At 39.6% G+C, this 18,631-nt stretch overlaps 1 protein-coding gene across 3 annotated transcripts in view; it reads right to left on the bottom strand.

The window, feature by feature from the left end:
- Positions 1–446: 446 nt before the first annotated feature.
- The window catches only part of tnc (tenascin C), a 56,875-nt gene continuing 38,690 nt past the window's right edge, over positions 447–18,631 (bottom strand). The window contains exons 11-23 of one of the 3 annotated variants that reach the window (XM_040050095.1): positions 16,877–17,152; positions 12,964–13,236; positions 11,433–11,555; positions 9,342–9,485; positions 8,072–8,191; positions 7,429–7,572; positions 7,035–7,165; positions 6,803–6,935; positions 5,306–5,457; positions 4,096–4,192; positions 2,879–3,040; positions 2,268–2,431; positions 447–1,905 (exon numbers count right to left, since the gene is read on the bottom strand). In XM_040050095.1, the coding sequence (XP_039906029.1) occupies positions 1,795–1,905; positions 2,268–2,431; positions 2,879–3,040; positions 4,096–4,192; positions 5,306–5,457; positions 6,803–6,935; positions 7,035–7,165; positions 7,429–7,572; positions 8,072–8,191; positions 9,342–9,485; positions 11,433–11,555; positions 12,964–13,236; positions 16,877–17,152 (2,030 nt within the window). In that variant the 3' untranslated portion in view covers positions 447–1,794. The remainder of the gene's footprint in view (positions 1,906–2,267; positions 2,432–2,878; positions 3,041–4,095; positions 4,193–5,305; positions 5,458–6,802; positions 6,936–7,034; positions 7,166–7,428; positions 7,573–8,071; positions 8,192–9,341; positions 9,486–11,432; positions 11,556–12,963; positions 13,237–16,876; positions 17,153–18,631) is intronic. The other 2 variants (XM_040050093.1, XM_040050094.1) reach the window with 2 other exon arrangements.

The following is an 18,631-nucleotide window of genomic DNA, read 5'->3' as shown; positions in this document are numbered from 1 at the left end:
TGAAGCAGAGCTTACATTGAAATGAGGAATTTCATTGTGAGTTCTTTCTTTTTTTCTGTTTAATGTGAATTTCGGTGTATGTACGAGGCAACAGATTTGCGATTTTTAATGACTCGTCACAATTAATTACCATATTATCACAACCCCATCTTCTTACTTTATTGCCATCATGATGTACCAAAGTCACTTTGAAGACACCAACTGACCGTGAGCGGCTGCAGACCTAGTCCTGTCTTTCAAAGGCAATGAGATTTCAAGTTCATTGCAAATAACTGAAATAATTTTGGTCATGCTCTGGTCTCCAGCTACTGTTTTCCCCAGTGTGATTGTAACTAATCTAAATGACCTCGATTTGCGCAGCATTGTAAAATCGTAATCACCAAAGATCCATTTTGACAAAGAGCTAGTAGACCCCAGGATAGTCAAAATAAAACTTGTGAAACTTGTCGTTTTAAACAAACTGTTTTATTGTAATACAGTTTACAGAGAAACACCTGCTGTTCACCCAGTTTTAAACAAACAAAACAATCAAAACAACCTTAATTTACACAGGCATTCTTTAGAAGGTCAGTGGTTTAGTATCCTGCAATAGCAGGAAAGGGTAGGGGGCGGGGTTTGGGGGAGGTGAAAGGGGTAAAAACAGTAACTAGTTCTCTAGTTTTGGCCTGTCCAAACACTATTTTCATTAACACAATCATAGAGACCTTACTATGACAACTGGAATTCAATTGAAAATTGGCCTTTTTTAAAGTTTCGAGCATCACATAACATTCTCATGTTCCACATATATGTACCGTAGTCACATTTTTCAAAAACAAAGAACAAACAAAATGTTATCACCAAAGTCATTTTATACTGAATAACAGGTCCCGCCTCAGAGAAACAAAACACGTTTTCTTTTCTTCTCTGTTCTTTTTTTGCTAACACAATACTGTGGCCACAGCATGATGCCTTCAAAGACTCAACGGAAACACCGCCGTCCACAACGACATGGGATGTAGAGAGTAAAATGTGTTTCCGTAGGTTTTTCTTTTCCTTTTTTACATTTTTTTATTGGGGGGATGGGAGTGAAGGGAGGCTGGGGATTATAAAGTGACACTGAGATGTGTTTAGTTGCACATGGACAAACAAATGACAAGTTAGATGGAGATATGTGACATCTGAAGAATCCGTTTTCAGACGTTCATATCAGATGGAGACATGTACAGAGCTGTACAAGGAGTAGACTTTCTCTGATAATCCTGCTGCATTAACACTTTTCGCAAAGAGGCCCTGATCCTAAACAAGATTGCATCGTACTAAACAGTCAGAATTTTTTGTCAAATGCCAGACATGGCATGGATATGAAATAGGAAACTGTATTAATGACTATTCACAACATAATGTCCAAGCTGCGCTCACGCTTTCCCACAAATGCTGCAACACAAGAGATCGGGGTCAGAATTGAGTGAGAGGGAGAGACTCTCTTTGGTGAACCTCGTGGGGTTTGATGCAAGTCCAGTTTGTAACGTCAGTTTCTGCACTGGCAGCATTTTTGCGTAGCCGTATCAGAGGGGAGAAAGGCTGGGATGGGTCATATGGCAGATTTAGGCAGATTTGTGAGGGAACAGAAAACATCGAGGAGCATTTGTTTCATGTGAGAACAGCAGGGCTCTTGGCAGTGGCTTTGGTTGCTGCAGGGTGGGAGGGTTTGGGAGTCCAGGTGGTTCATGCGGAGTCCAGAGTAGTAGTTGTTGTTTTTGTTGTTGGTGGTGGTGAAGGTGGTATTGGTGGCGGCGGAGCTTTTCATATCATTTATGATCGTTTCCTCCTTCCCTCCAGGTTTCTGAAGTTGGATGGCCGGATCTTCATCTCAGCGAACTCAATTGAGTGCTCATGGCCTTTCCAGTGGAACCAGTTCACGCCCTGGAGAGGCGGCAGGCAAGATGTGCAAGTCAAAAACAGAGTGAAACAGAAGGGCAGTTTCTACCAGACTCATATTATGCACACTACCAATGAAAAGTTAGTCATTTACAACTGTTCCTTCTAAATTTAGATTTAGAAGTACATTTATTTTTTATCAAAATAACATGAAAATAATCAAGATAATGAAAAACGATTAGTGGAATCATTAATCAGAAATCAGATTCATGATTTCTAATGTCTACTGTAAAATGCCTGTGAGCACATATTCAGGCAGTTATTTTTGACCCAGTCAGAACCTTTGGTGACCCATTAAATGTGCAATAACTGTACTGTAGGTTGTGCTGCAATGAACTATTCATTACCTTGCTGTGACTGTTGTCTCCATATCGTCCCATCAGATTAACCCGGTGGCAGTTTTTATACCAGAAGGCTCCCTTATAGGACAGAGCGCAGTTGGTGACGGCAATGTCGTTGTCATGGTCGTAGGTGGAGAACGGCCGGCCGTGGTGGTAGGTCATGGAGTCGCCTACAGAGGCCAAACAAGAGAGTCATTACATTTTTGCTGTGATTAAGTTTCCTGGTGTTTTTCTTGTTCTGATTCAGAGAGACACAGCATTGTCTACACTCACTACAGATGAACACAGCCAGAGTTGTTTCTCCTAAGTCGCCACCATAACTAGGATTATGCATTTGAATTAAGAAGGGTAAGAAAACTGCAATCTGCAATCTACTGACATCCAGTGGTGAGATTTTACACATTGTACCGATGAGTCCCGACCTGACTCATGTATCGCAAAACAGAGTGACACAAAAGCACAAGCAAGGCAGCATATAAACAAGGCAAATGAAGCCCATCTACCACACACAGGCTCCTGCATCGCCGCTGCAAGGCCAGTACTGGTGTCAAAGACAAAGTATCAAGAGACATTTAAATCACTGTGCATAAACTGTAGAGCACAGATACTAGCTTTACCTGCTGTACCGCTGTATCCTCCTACGTGGACTTTGTAGCGGGTCCGGGGTTCACCGACTGAGAATTTGTCATACTGAGCATAGGCTGTATCTCCCTTATCTCTCAGGTCTACTCGCAGTTCGTACTGACCGCTGGCTGTGATCTTATGCAGGTTGGACAGACCTGAGTGAAAAAGGAGACAGCTGAACAATGGCTTACAAAAGATCCTATTATCAAACTAAAAGTATCATTCTACACATTACAAATGTTTAGCATTTAAATGACTACTATCTATGGAGCTCTTAGATGAAATTTATGCCTATGTCCATCCCTTATGCAGTAGCCTACTCTGTAATCTAAGCTCATTTTATGTTAAGGGCTGGACAACTCAAACTCCCCTTTCTGTAACTGTAAAGATGTTTAACTACACATAAATGTTTATTATAAAGTAAAAAAACAGCAACTTTTCTGTCATGTAACTTGTTCATTTATTATCGAATTACTTTGGTTTACTATGTGGCAGAGATCTTTACCAGAAGAAAAAAGATGTAAAACCTATGAACGTACAATCAAAAATTACATAATTTCTGCCAGAGTGGGCCAGATTAGAGTCTTTGCCAGGCCAGTTCTGACCATTGGGCCTTATGTTTGACAACTAATTAACCAAGTAGTGTTTTGGCCCACCACATACAAGTATGCCATCAACAAGGTTGGCCACATGCAGAAATTACATTGTAGGCTCTACATAGTTTTAACAAAAATTAGTTTTAAAACTATATAGTTAAAACTATAACTTGTTAATTAACGTTTGCTCATTTCCTGTTTTACTTTGAATGCTAGTTTTCCCTTTTTTACTTTCTGCCCTTTCCAGCCTTTGTGATTGCCTCCTCCTCCCTGATTATTTTTACTTTCCTTTAATTGCTTCCTCATGTGTTCCATCCTCACCTGTATCCTTTTTGCCAGCTTTCCTTCTGTGTATTTAGAACCGTTTCTCTACCTTTGTCAGATCTTGCTGTTGGGACCTGAGTTACTTTCTTAGTGTGGTCCTATTACTCTGTGCTGTGGAAATTTCTGGAAATGGTAGACTTTCTGGAAGTTTAACTTTTTGGATTTTTGTATGTTTGAACCGCATTTTTGTAAATTATGTTTAACTTGTGTGTGTAGCTATTTTGGACCCTGATATATGACCACGTCCTGTGTATTATGGAAAACTCTGTGGTTCTTTGTTAAAAAATTACCCAGCCAAAATTCATCATTCATGTCTCCAAAGCCGCCTGTGTAATTCTTCCAGTTGCGGAAGAACTCTAGTTTGCCACTTTGACGTCGGAGGAAAACCTGCAAAGAGAGAGAAAAACAAAGAATAGATTTAATAAAAATCTTGTTAAGGAAAGCAAATGGACAGTATAAAACTTGAAAGCAGTTCTCGAGCTGGATAAAGAGAGTGCAGTGTTGGACCTGCTTTCTATTTGAAGGCAACCAGATGACCATAGCTGTGGTTGCAAAAAGACGTCTTAATCTATGAAAGTCTAGAGGTAAACGGTTTTCCCTCATGACTGCTATAACACGTCACATTGAACTAAAAAAAGTCTGTTTTGTAAGGTGAGCTGCCATTTGTTTTTGTACCCATTTTCTCCTGGTTTTATTAGTCCATTGAGATAAGCACTTGTATTTTGGTGTGCTTCTCTTGGGCAGGTCATCTGAGCTTGTTTTGTGGATAGTTCTGTTTGTTTATGTGCTTGGTCTTAGCTCACCTTCATGATATTTTTATACTCAGACATAACAGTTTTTTGTCAGCCAAAGAAAGAGGTCTGCACTTAGTTGTTTTCTGTGGTCTTTCGGGTCTTTTAGTGCTGCTGAGCTGGCCGGTGCAGTACTTCTTTTAAAAATGTAACACATTTTTGATTTGGCCATTCCTACATATTTCTGCTGTCTCTCAGATAGGTTTATTTTGTTTTTTCAGCATAGCGCTGGCCTTGTTCACTTGCACTGACACTTGTCAGTCTTTGAGCATTTCAGTGAACAGCTACCAAATGCAAGTTCAGCACTTGGAATAAACTCCAGGTCTATTATCTGCTAATCTGTCATGGAATATTGAGGGAGCAGGTCTCAGTTGGCCATGAAACTGTTTTTCCAACCTCTATGGAGGTTTTCTCCTGTTAAAACCAAGTTTTTCCTTCCCACTTTTGCCAAATGCTTGCTCATAGGGAGTCATCTGACTGTTGGGATTTTCTCTGTAACATTGTAGGGACTTTACCTTATAATATAAAGCACATCAAGATGACTGTTGTTGTGATTTGGCACAATACCAATAAAATGGAATTGATTTGAACTGAAAATTTCTGAATACAAAGTATGGAATGATGATTAATGATGATCAAATATGTGCCAGATCTTGAAAACGAAAGAGTGGTTGCACATTATCAACAAGTATGTCAGCCCGTGACTTACGATCCATCCGCCTCCATCAGTGCTCATGTCACAGTAGACTTGCAGGGGTTGGTTCTCATCTCCACCCAGGTAGATGGTGTGCATGCCTGATGAGGTGTCTCCATTCAGTAGGGCCTGGGAGCAATCCCTGGGGTGTCGGTACAACACGCCAGCTACACAGACACACACACAAAATAATGATTAAGGGGAAAAGATGCTATATAAATAAATAGGATTATTCCATTCCAGAATTTCCTGTTTGCAAAGCCAGGATGCTGCAGAGAGGTTCTTTATACTCTTGTGTTTGCTTGAATTTAACATTTTCATCCAGCAGCCTCAGTTCAGCAAGTAGTCTTGCTTCACAGTTCATCTAGTTTCAACCTCATTTAAAAACTACACTGTAAAAAAAAGTAATATAAAAGTATTTTACTGTGTATTTTACAGTTTTGTACTGTTTTTCTAGAATATCATTAAATTTACATAAATAGACTGTGATTTTACATTTCAAATGTAAATTAACATAAAATCTGTCAGTCTGCCCCAGGGCAGCTGTGGCTACAACTGTAGCTTGCCTCCACCAGTGCGTGAATGTGAGAGTGAATGAATAGTGGAATTGTAAAGCGCTTTGAGGGTCTCAAAAAGCGCTATATAAATGCAATCCATTATTATTATTTAAACCAACTGTTAACTGTATATTTCTGTACATTTAAGTATTATTATTCATATTGCCGCATTCATTGACCTTGTTTATAGGTAATTTCATTGTTTAATCACATTAAAATGTTCCTAATTTAATGTTTAAAAGCACTTGAAAAAGGCAAAATCCCATGTAAAATTAGGGTAACAAACTGTATTGTCATTAATGAAAATAACCGTATTTTTATGAGAAAGTTATTTTCTGTTATTTTCTGGTATTATTTTGGCGCCCCAGCTGCCGGAATATTACTGGATTTTTTTGGAATTTTTCTTTACAGTGTAACACTAACCATCTTATTTTTTTTATTGTTTCCTGAATAATGTGTGGAAATCATACAAATTGTGAAAACATTCACATTTAATCAACCATCAGATTACAGAACTGAAAAATTGCGTTTGGGTTTTCACACTGAGCCAGTCGATGTCATTACAAACACTGCTGCTGTAACTTCAGACAGGTTAGCATTGCTCAATGGCTTATATTTAAACCATGTGACCACATGGTTTAAATAGTCTGTCAGTAGGAAATCCGTAAAACTGATGAAGATGATGACCTCTGGCTGTGTGAAATGAAGAGTTCAGAAACAGATTGTAATTCCTTAAAGTCATCCTTTGGACCATGTTTGACCCTTTCCTGGAATTTTTTTTTTTTTAAACACAGGCCATATAATTAACAGCCCTGATTTAGCAGCTTAATTCAGTATCTCTAAAACTGAATGTAAAAAGGCTATATATTCTATTTGTCCTTGCATTACTGATAACACTATAAATAGACATCACAGTGACTTGAAACCTTTCTAGTGTGTGCAGGAGTCTACTCACTGGTGGTGAAGATAGTAGTGATCACTCTGCTTCTCTTTGGTCCAGCGAGGGCCTGCAGGCTGACTGTATATTCAGTGGATGCTTTGAGCTGAGCCATGTTGTATGACACCGCAGTCGGACTCAGCACCACCTCCTGAAGGATGAAACAAACATTCGTGAACATATTCCACATACTCAACATACAGTTGGATCGGCATTGGCCTTCGGAGAGCAGTATAAGTTGTGTACTGACCCGGATGGTGCGGTCTGCAGATTCAAAGCTGAGCATGTAGCCGGTGATGTCAGCACGAGGAGGCTTCCACGTCAGCATGGCGTTCTCTGTCTGGATGTTACTGGCTGCCAAGTCCTGGGGGGCATCCACATCTGAAGGAATCCAAACTTTGTTTACATTTGTTTACAGATTTCTACATAACTTCACAACAGTCATGAAGCCTTCTTTGTAGTGCCTGCAAGCTAGAGCACAGCAGCACTAGTCGGTTCTTATGATGTTGCTCTCTCAGATTTTGACATACAAGTACATACAGTTACAGTTATAATGAAGAAATCTGACAGACTGCTTGATTTCTACTAGCTTTTCCCATTTGTATTAGTTTAACTAATCATTTAAAACACCAGGGAAACAACACCTGTGATAAACTCTGTTGTAGTGGCTGCACTCTTGGCCAAGTCCCGCACAGCATAGACCTTCACAGTGTAGTGTGTGGCTGGTGCCAGAGAGTTCATCTCAAACTCCACCACGTTTCCTGACACACGTTCCATGACTGGAGCCACTGAGAAACACAAAGTACAGAAACCAAATCAAACTTGAAGGACAAACACCAGCAGAGGAAGTATTCAGCCTTTATCCGTCAACTTGAACATTAACATCATGATGAATAAATACTCCACTGAATTCACTTTAGTTCACTTAAAGTTGTTATGTACACTCTTTAAATGTACTTTAATGATATCTGTCTGAACCAAGACACAAGAACCAAACCTTCACAGTAAATCTCAAAATATTCATGCTTATAATTATGAGCGTTACAGAAATAGAATACTTGCATACAACATCTTTAAACTGGTTTCTTTTTATAAAGTCATTACTAGAAATAATAATAAGGCAGCAAACTTTCTTATGACTTATGTGTCACATGTTACTTTTTTAATATGCCAACTCAGTATTGGTACATTGGTCATGTTGCTTTAGTATGAAAATTTGAACTGTCTTTTGTTTGAACATTTCTTTTGTTCTTGTCTGTGCTAAGTTGTACACACATAAGTACTTACCTAAATCTGCACTATAGGTGATGACATAGCCGTCCACTGTAGCGATGGCGGGCTGCCAGAGCAGCAGAGCCTCACTGTCCGTGATGTTGACTGCGTTCAGACCACGTGGTTTATCCAGAGCTGTAACACACAGTCACACACATACCATCTAAATTAAGAGTGTGAGCTGACTAAATTGGCAAACAAAACCAGTTAGAGAAAACTACACTAACATATATTATTAGTTATTTATTCACCTTTCAGTCACTTTAATTTTAAAACTGTGTAATTTTAAAACTGTATATACTGTATATTCTGTGTGTATTTATTATTTCACTCTTATTGGCTGTTCTTATTGTCCTTATCTTCAACGTTATGCTGCTCTGTTGTTTGTTAATTGCCCCTTGGGGATAAATAAAGTCTTCTGATTCTGATATATCTACAATCTTACTAAGATTGTAGATATATAGATATATGTTAGATATATACATTAGTGTAATAGTAGCCAGAAGCAACTCATTTGTTAACTAAGTTTGTTAGTATTCTAGTTCATCATGATACAAAGTCCTAATTAGAGGACTTTGTATCCTGTTAATTACATTCTCTCTCCATTATATTTTAAGTGTTTTATGAAATGGAAAAAATATATATATTTTGGATGAGTCTGACCAACTGAACAGATTAATTATAGGAAACTTGTACTCGCTCTTAGCAAAATGAGAGTAAAACTCCAGGAGACAGCTTTTGTCACTGCATGTGTTGAGATGTTTCTGGATGTGTGCTCCTATTTAATAGCTTTTAATAGCACTATAGGTAATGACATACATGTATCTGATCACATAATGTGCTCTTAATAGCTTGCCAGTTGTTGTGGTACTACACTAGTATTAGTGGTATTACACAAAGGTACAGTTACACCTAAGTTATTTTTTACTTGCTATCGCTTCAACACAATACATGGTTTAGACATAGGATCATCACAATTGTTTCTTCACATTCCATTTAATGCTTTGGATAATTTCAGAAGGCTTGAACCTTTTACACACAAGAATCTACATATAGTTTCTTTAAAGCAAACAGTGGCTTAATTAGCGTAGCTTTGGCTTAGGCTAAAATTAACCTTAACTAGCCAGAGTTTTTAACTGTCTCTCTTTGTCTTAACACTGCAAATTTGTAAGGTACAAAGCCACACTACAACATCATATCATAGTTATAATATAGTGTCTAATACTGTTGTGGCCAACAAATCTGTTCTTCGCATTACAAATGTGTGTGTGTGTGTGTATTTTACCTGTGGTGACGCTGTCAGATCCAGGTTCACTCTCCCTCTGCCCCTTGATAGCAATCACAGTGACCTTGTAAGTGACTCCGGGTGTCAGGTTAGGCAGCACAATCTGAGATGAAGAACCATCCACTGACAGTGTCTTGGCGTTACCTGGGAATTTTGATAACTTACATCATTTTCAATGAATGAACAAACACTTAGCTGAAGTAGTGAAGTACTTGTTTTTCATCGGAGAAGAATCTTCATTCATCCCTTCTTGTTCTTAGTCATGTGGATTTCCCCACTGATGAATGATTTAACCACTTCTGTCATACCCATAATCCATACACATGCAGTTGGCCATCAGTTAACGTGTTACTTTTCCAAGTCATTTAGCAGCTCTGTCTCTATATTGCATTTCACCATCACTTCAAGTCTAACAAGTAAACATTTGCCAGATAACACTCTTATTAGTTTGCAGATAATTTTCTTTCTTTTCATTGCTGGACTTTCCACCTGTCTGGGCTGTACACTTCCTCTTCCACAGCATGTCTGTTATCCTGTCTTCCTTCTCTCCCCAACCAGTCGCAGCAGATGGCCTCGCCCCTCCCTGAGCCTGGTTCTGCTGGAGGTTTCTTCCTTTTAAAAGGGAGTTTTTCCTTCCCACTGTCGCCAAAGTGCTTGCTCATGGGGGGGGGGGGGGGGGGGGGGTGTCATGTGATTATTGGGTTTTTCCTCCGTATGTAATATTGTAGGGTCTATCTTACAATATAAAGTGCCTTGTGATTTGGTGCTGTATAAATAAAACTGAATTGAACTGACATTAAGTTAAGCAGATAAAATATTAGTAGGTGGATGGATTTTATATTTGATTTTATTTTTATTAAACCTTGCCTATATGTCTATATGTCTTTGTATTTTCCTACTATTTATTCTACCTTGTTAAAGTTAGTGATGAACAAAAGCCCTTTTTTACAGATACAGTTTTTTGTGGGAATTTTTCTAGGTGCTGAAAATATTTGAGTCTTGATCACTTATTCAGTTTTGAATTGTACATGCATCGTGATGTAACTAATTTGTTAATAATTTATTCTTTGTCACAAAATAAAGAGAAACTGATCAGGAAGGCTAGCTCTGTGGTCGGCATGAAGCTGGACACTCTGGTGACAGTGGCAGAGAAAAGGACACTAAAAAAACTGCTGGACATTATGAACAATGCTGGGCATCCTCTGCACACGGCCATTAACAACCAGAAGAGTCTGTTCAGTGACAGGTTGCTTCTCCCCAAGACAAGAACTAACAGACTTAAAAACTCCTTTGTCCCACACGCCATCAAACTATTTAACTCCTCTCTGGAGGGGAGAGGGAGGGGAGACAGGAGGACAAAGGAGGGGGGAACAACTAAGCTGTAGTGCCTCTTCACCTCACTGTACAATACCTTGTGCAATACTTTTTGTAAATAGTCAACAGTGCAATAGACCTCAATACTTGAAATGTGCAATTCACTTGTATTTTTATTTTTATTCCTATTTATTCTATTTATCCCCTTTGTATATTTTATTTATATTTGTCTCTGTATATATATATGTGTGTGTGTGTATGTATATATATATATATATATATATATATATATATATATATATATATATATAATATTCTGTAACTCTGTAACTTCTGTCGGTGCTGTGCTTTTTTGGAAATCGAATTTCCCAGAGGAACCCACCCGAGGGATTAATAAAGTTCTATCTTATCTTATCTTATCTAAAATATACAGGACTCTATTGTGATAGGATGGTCAATTTTCTTGATTTTCAGTAGACACACTTATCAGTAGCCAACAGAGGGCAGCATCTGTCTATATCTGGACAAAAGAGTTACAACATAAACTGATGAATGGACGAGCAATTTAAAAGCAGTGAGAATGTCCATGCTGGTTATAGTCATCCAAATCTAGGCTTGTTTCATACTGCTGTGCCAGATATTAAAATCTGTTTTTCCTAATGCAATCATGGATGCAGTTGATGGTTAGAGATCTCCTGTGTGCGACTTTTGGAGGATCTTAAGAACAGCATGTCTAAATGTTCCCTGTCCCACTGCACTCATAAAAAAAATACTGACCTCCATAGACAGGTACGTAAGTGACCCGGTAGCTGTCCACTCGAGCTCTTGGGGTCACCCAGTGAACAGTTGCAGACGTGTCAGTGACATCGGAGAAGCGAATGCCCTTGGGTGAACCCAGGTCTGGCAAAGGGAAGACAGAAACAGCAGATGGGGACAAAGACAAAAACAGAAGCATCAGTCAGTATGTGTACTGCCTTTTTTAGAATTCTAAGAAAGCACTGTATAGAAGCAAATATCAATCAGTGAACAGTTTTGACATGTTCTAGTGAGGATTTCCTCCAACAGAGTGAAGAAACAGACACGAAAAAACACACAGACACTGTAGCAGGGCAGATCCACCACTGAAAGGCACTCATTTTAGAGCAGAGCGAAAGCAGGAAAGCATAAAAGAGAGTGAAGTCCAGAGACAAAGGGGGCCTGCGGAGGCCCGGGCTCACACAGACAGAACTGTTCCCAGTTAAAAGTGAGCTGCGGTATCTTGCGTGACAGACCTGAAGAGATTAACTTGCTCACATTTCATGGTAAGACAAAAGTGAAGCATGCGCCACGCAACCCAAGACTAAATCCTTTACCTCAGGGGGGATGATGGAGGACACAGGCAGCAGTTTTATATGACATGGACAACCACCACCTTCTTTACATAGAGACACTGGCACATGAAGTCAAGATATCAAAGACAACCTTTGGCAGGGGAATTCAGACAAGAATTAATAAAAGACCACATCAACACAACGAAAAAAGAGTAAAGCGCTAAGTACGTGTCCTGAGTGGGGCTCGACTGAAAATATGCAGTTTGAATGGCCTTCTCTGATACTTCAGATTGATGTACTTATGTGCACACATGCACACTTCTTTATACCGGATCATTTACTAACAGGTCTTAATACCACTTTGGGAATAGAGAAATCTCCTTTACCCTCTTAACATTCAGAGTAGGGTTAGGATTAGGTTCAAATCTACACCTCTACACGAATGTCTCATCTATATGGCATATACAAGTGATTTTGGATTTTTGACTTGCTTTTTAAGCTTGTGACTCAAATGTGAAGCAAATCTAACCCTATCCTTAGTGGTTAACTGGTGTACTGGTGGATGCCATGAGGTTAAAACTACAATAATACTATAATTTAATGCATCCTAAGTGTTACTGCTTCATCTCAACCATACCAAGTACTTTTAATATTGGGCTGATCTCAGTAAAACCCACGTGAAAGTCAGATTCTTATCCAGCATCAGCCTTGAAAACAGCACTGCCTAATCTACCTGGTTGTTCATCTGCATCTCAGGAGTACTGTCAGACATAAAAGAACCCAAATGTCTGTTGGACAAATACTGTAATGCTTTGGTACCAGGTTAGTAGACAAAAAGATGTACTTTATAAAGGACGAAAGTTAGAGCACAGCTACTACTCATGCTGTTACCACCAAAGACAGGATATGACACCATTCCACATTGACTACGCGGACAAGACGTATCCAGAGTTCCAGTTCACAGCTTGGGCCTCTCGTTCCATCTTTTCACTGTGTACCTGTTTTTAACACCTCCAAGAGAGACTTGGAGCGTCTTCCCAAAATGAGGCCAAAGATTTCAGCTTTGTACTCGGTATCCTCATTGAGATCTGTCATCACCGCAGTTCTCTCCTCACCACCTAGCACCAGCTCTCTTGGTTGGTCTAAGCCTTTGGTATGGCTGACCATTATGACAAAGGTGTCAAAGGAGTCCTCTTCGGCCATCCAGGACAGCTGAAAGCTGTCTGTGGTGACGTCGGAGACTAGGAGAGACTGCACCTCCGGTTCGTACTCTGAGTGACAGGGGTGATAGTCAGTTTGGCTTCTCTGTGGAGTACTTTAAGATTTGAAGAACATGGCAAACAAAAAAGGCGTATAACATGTTGACTTTACAGAGTGGAAAGAGAAGAGTTTTAGTACAACAACATGAAAGAAACAAAATTCAAAGTGGAGTCTTTAGGGCTTATGTGACTGATCTGTTACATTTAATGGCAGTATTAATAAAATCAAGAAAAAACCGAGTCAAAACTGTGATCAGGAATAATTTATCAAGTCTGAGAAAAGTATAGATTACATATAGCTTTTCTGGCCTTTAAAATACTGCATTTCCTCAGATGCGGAATTGAAGGCTAACTCCAAAATGAAGTAAATCTTAATCAGTGTAATTTTCATCATAGAGAGATGAGATCCAATCAGAACAAAATAAATTGTGTAGAAAGCCACGAATGATATAATCTGAAGTAATCTCCTTGTACAGTAATGTTCGATGTGCCTCTATAATCCTTCTCTGCACACTGGTACAACTTTTCAATTTTTCTGGAAAGGGTACAAGTTCCTGTTCCTCGTGAAAATGTGACAAAATATCAACACTTGGGAGGAACAGAAAATTAAACATAAGGGCACATTTTACATTTGATGTAAGGAAATCCTATGATATTTAGCTGACTAAAACTAATAGAATTCAGATGGCGAAAACCAAATCAAAATTTGCTGTCAAAATTAAAAATGATCTCAATAAATGTTGAAAAGTCCAAGTTTACAGCAAAAATAAAAATCTCTATAGCCTAGTAAAAGCAACAATTTTGGTCCCCTTTCAGATTTATGTTTCCAATACTATGAATTTCAAAGCAAAGGAAATAACTCAAAATAGCAGTGAAATCCTGAAAGTAGATTGAGTTGCAGATGTGCATACAGATGGGGTTGTGTGAATGTGAACTTGTAAAAGCCGGTAGTCAAGCAGCCATTAGCAGCTTCTAATAATGACAGTGATAGGAAGAAAGGCTGAGACACAGCAGGAGTCTACAGCTGTGGGAGAAAAAGCTCTGTTTCTCCTGAGGATGTGTTCGCTGCTGCTAATTAGTCAGAGAAACTTCCGGTAGCCATGCAGATGGATACACGGACTGGACAGAGCTTTTAAAGCAGCCTGGATAGAAGTAGATATAAGTGGGCTCAAGAAAGGCTCAGTGAAGCCCAGCGCCACTGCTCATTAAAACACAACACCAAATGTGAGGGTCTCAGGGGTCATTGAACTAGCCTGAAACCCCCTTTTTTTAATGTGAGGGAAAAACCATGAGGCATTTGTTGTGAGAAAAAGCGGTGGAAATGAGAAGCAGAGCACACAAATCCCAGGGAGCTGTCACTCTTCATTAGCCGCCAGCCGGCTTCAGCTGGTCAGCGGAAGAGAGAAGAGAGCTACATCCATCAGCTAACATGTGTTAGCTTGCTACTGATTTCCCCCTCTCACAACCGCCTCCACCTTCTCTACACTTCCACCCCCTCTCAAGACCTGAGGGAACAAAAAGGAGCCTGTTAGTGGATGAGGTACACACCGGCGCCAGCTAACCTGCTAAGGGGGTCTGCAAGCTGAACCCCAGGGCTGGTCCCAGTCTCGCCTGATAATAGCTTGTACGGATACGATTCTGAACTGAGCTTTCTCTGGGTGCTCTCAGTGGTTCCAGTCATTCATTGTATAAAACACCCTCTCTGTTAATCAAAGTTTCCTCACTCCATCCTCAGCAACAACTTTATTTTCCCTGCAGTGTCCTTCTTCAGCAGACCGACGACGGCCACCGTGCATAACATAATTAGTCAGCGCTTGTATTCACAAGTCGGAATGTTTTATGGATTAAGTGATGCTAATGAAAAATGTTAAGATGGTTTTGCCACACCATTAGCATGCAGACAATGGGCCGTGTTGAGCGCATGCCATATTCTGCGTGGCCCCAGAAGCCCCTGGCACCCCAGCACCAGAGCCCAGGGGCAACGGCAGCATGAGAATGAAGTGCAGTCCAGGCTTGAGGGAACTGGGGATGCATACAGAAGAGAGGCCTCACACAAAGTGACAAAAGAGCCTCAGGGTTTTTTTCCTCTCTCCATCAGTCCTACCATCTTTCTTCCACATGAATGATCCTCATCAGTCAAATGCTGAATGATACTGTTGGATACTCAGCTACTTATTTTTTGACTTTTAAGCCTGCACAATATTTCATGTGTTTCACAAAATCTTTATAATGATCTGTGTTTCTGTTACCTGTTTACCTCAGTGTTTTTGAATATTGACAGTGCTGTCATTGTGCACTTACACTTGATCTTGATCTTTCTTTCATTCCATCCCGTTTTATATTAGAGCACGGTTTTTACTTCCCGGCTTCCCCACCCTCATTAGTGTGTGAGTTCACCTGCTTGTGATTACTGCTCTCTCTCTCTCTCTCTCTCTCTCTCTCTCTCTCTCTAGCCTTTTTCCACAAATTTTCTTTTTAACTAGACTGGTCTTAATTTTTTTAATCTGAGAAAAATGAATACCAAAAGCACTGTTTTTTATAATCGTGAATTAGTATACTCTCAGAAAATAAAACATTTTTTTGACTGACTCTATCTACCGTTTATGCCCCAGAACAGAAGCGACTCCACACCATATCTCATTAGTACCACTGTTTTCAGTATCCTAGTCCTAATTCTACCATAGACCTGCTTAAGATAGTCAAAGTCTAAAGGGTCTTTCAGACTCCAGTTGTTATGGTCCTGTAAAGAATTGTATCATATTTTTTGTATCCCTTATTTAATGTAAAACTATATTCTCCAACATTCTTGGTAGTATATGCTTTCGATGTTTAAAGACCTCTTATTAGACATACTGGGATTTACAGCATGCTAATCACTGATAATGACTGGTGTTGGGGAAGGGGAAACCAGTGCACCTTGACCTTCTCATTTGACGTGTTTCTCCCTGTTCACATACCAGACCAGGTGCTGGTATCAGGTATCAGGCTGGACTCATACCAACAGGCAGACTGACAAGTGGATCAAACGCAGCTCCGCGGCTGGACTAATATAGATTGAATGAGTTTTGTGTGGGCGCTGTAGTGTTAGCCCATTTCACGATCCCTGCATCAAAGGCAGGGATACGCGTGTGATGGATGGCTGATGAAGGAGTGTTGCTTGGGGATTTGGATTGTTCACAGTGTCTGGAAGGTGCAGAGATTTTGTTTACCCTGCAAAGAGTAATCTCCACTGCAAGGGCTGATAAATTGCCTTTATGTATACTTTAAAAAAAAAAAAAAGTATTTCCAAACCTGAAGCTAACCAAGAAAATAAGACCCGACTTGTTGTTTTGCAGAAATCCCATGGGCATGAACAAAACAAGCTGTTTTCATCCCTAAGTTAAAAGTTTCATTCTCAAAGATTTATAAAAATAAATTCTTTGCAATCTGATACATTTTTGAGTATATCAAGAAAGAGGTCCAAAGGTATAAAAAAATGCACAAGAACAAGTGTTTGTATAACACCTATTAGTGATTGCCACACTTCAAGGCAGTGCTGAACAGAGTAATTTAGAAAATTCACAGAGAGAAGGACAGATTACAGGACTGTGTCAATTAGAAAAAGAAGAAATCAGAGGAAAATGCTAGGCCCCAGAATTGACTGCATTGATACCTGTGATGGTTTCTGCAATGACAGGGTCTAATGGGGCTCCCCTGTACACCCCGTATACAATAGCTCTGTACCAGGTGGTGGGGTAGAGGCCGGTGATGGCGAGGCTGCGAGCATCAGCGGGCACAGTGTGATTTTGCCACTCAGCGTCCGTCTCTGCATCAGTTACCATGATCAGAAAAGACTCAAAAGCCCCATCGTCGGCAAACCAGGACAAGAGGAAGCTGTCCCACGTTACATCGCTGATTGTAACGTTGGTCACCACGGGCTTCTCCTCCTCTGGGTGATGACAAACACATCAACAAAAGGTTAGACCAATTCATATGGCAAAGCCGATGGTCAACTCATTTGCACACTTCTAACTGCTTAATATCCACGAGGTCACCGGTGAACTCTTTAGGGGTAGGGTTAAGCTTGCTTTTCAAGGGCTAGATAATCCCATAAAGAATGATCACTGCCAACCTGGTTGATGTTAAGATGATAGAAAATACATCTGGCTTCATATATTGGTCAAACCTTAAAACACAAACATACAAGTGCTGATCAAAACATTCCAGGAATAGTGCTATAAAAATCAAGAACAACTGTTTTTTTTAATCTCTCACTGGAAGTCACACAGTTTCTCTGTACTTATGACCATGCGATCTAACCTGGATTTCCTTCAGTTAGTGATAGGTTACTAGGATGTACCAATATGCTGCTTGTAATTTCATTTATTAATGTTTCAAATACTCGTATTTAAAAAATATGTATGCAATTGAGAGCTAGTGCAAACTGGCCCCCAAAAATAATAATAATCAGAGCTGAGGTCATTGAATTAATTAGACTATATTTTTTAATCAAGATTATTGAAGTGAAGATTATTTTTAGGAATGTATCTCCTTTCATGAATGTATCTGATTACGTGTATTATTTGTAATTCGTTGTCATTATGTATCTATATTGTATTTTAGTTTTATGTGGTTGAATATTAGAATATTTTATTTGTGTATGGTGGATGTGAAAAACCCAACAAGAGACGCGAGTTGGAAATCACGCTTTGTACTCCTTAAGCTGAATTATTCCTATCAAATAAATAGAGATCTGCAAATTTTTTTGTGGGTACGCCAATTTCTGGAAGTTTTTGATCACACGATGGACACACATTTTGAAATTTTTTTAGGTTCTTTTGGAACATTTTCTGTTGACAAAAACTCACAACAATGTAGATGTGAAACATATAACAACCAACAAAGAACTATATAATCACATGTAGGGGGAAAGACAATTCTCCAGCACTCAGTAATTTCATTTCACCGTCAGGAGAAAGGAGAAAAGGTCCAGAATGGAAATATTCTCATATTTCCACTACAAAAGACCAGAGAGAACAAATAGCCCCATTATCATTGTCTACCTATAGCCATCTACTCTATATTACCATATCAGTGGAAGACATAAAGATAGAGAGCAGTGGGCAGATATGCTGATGCAGCTTGTGCGCATTAATGGCTGTGAATGAGCCATTAACATTTGAAGGTGCAGCGGAGCCCGGCCAGTGCGGCAGAAGTACGCTGTCCACTTCAAACCTACGGGGAGGCCATGCAGAGCCATGAACAGCCTGTAATTGTAGTCCATTGTGTGTGCAAGCATTCACAGAGTAGATTAGAAAGAGATGGAGATAGATGGCTCAGGTAAACATCAAGGCTCCCATTATCCTCTTTCACTGTGCGGCACAGCAGAGAGTAAATGGGATGGTAGACAATAGGAATGTAAGGTGGG

Source organism: Simochromis diagramma, unplaced genomic scaffold (assembly GCF_900408965.1).
Source record: "Simochromis diagramma unplaced genomic scaffold, fSimDia1.1 OVJJ01000159.1, whole genome shotgun sequence".
In the NCBI taxonomy this organism is placed as follows: domain Eukaryota; kingdom Metazoa; phylum Chordata; class Actinopteri; order Cichliformes; family Cichlidae; genus Simochromis; species Simochromis diagramma.
This window is presented reverse-complemented; position numbering and strand designations above follow the sequence as displayed.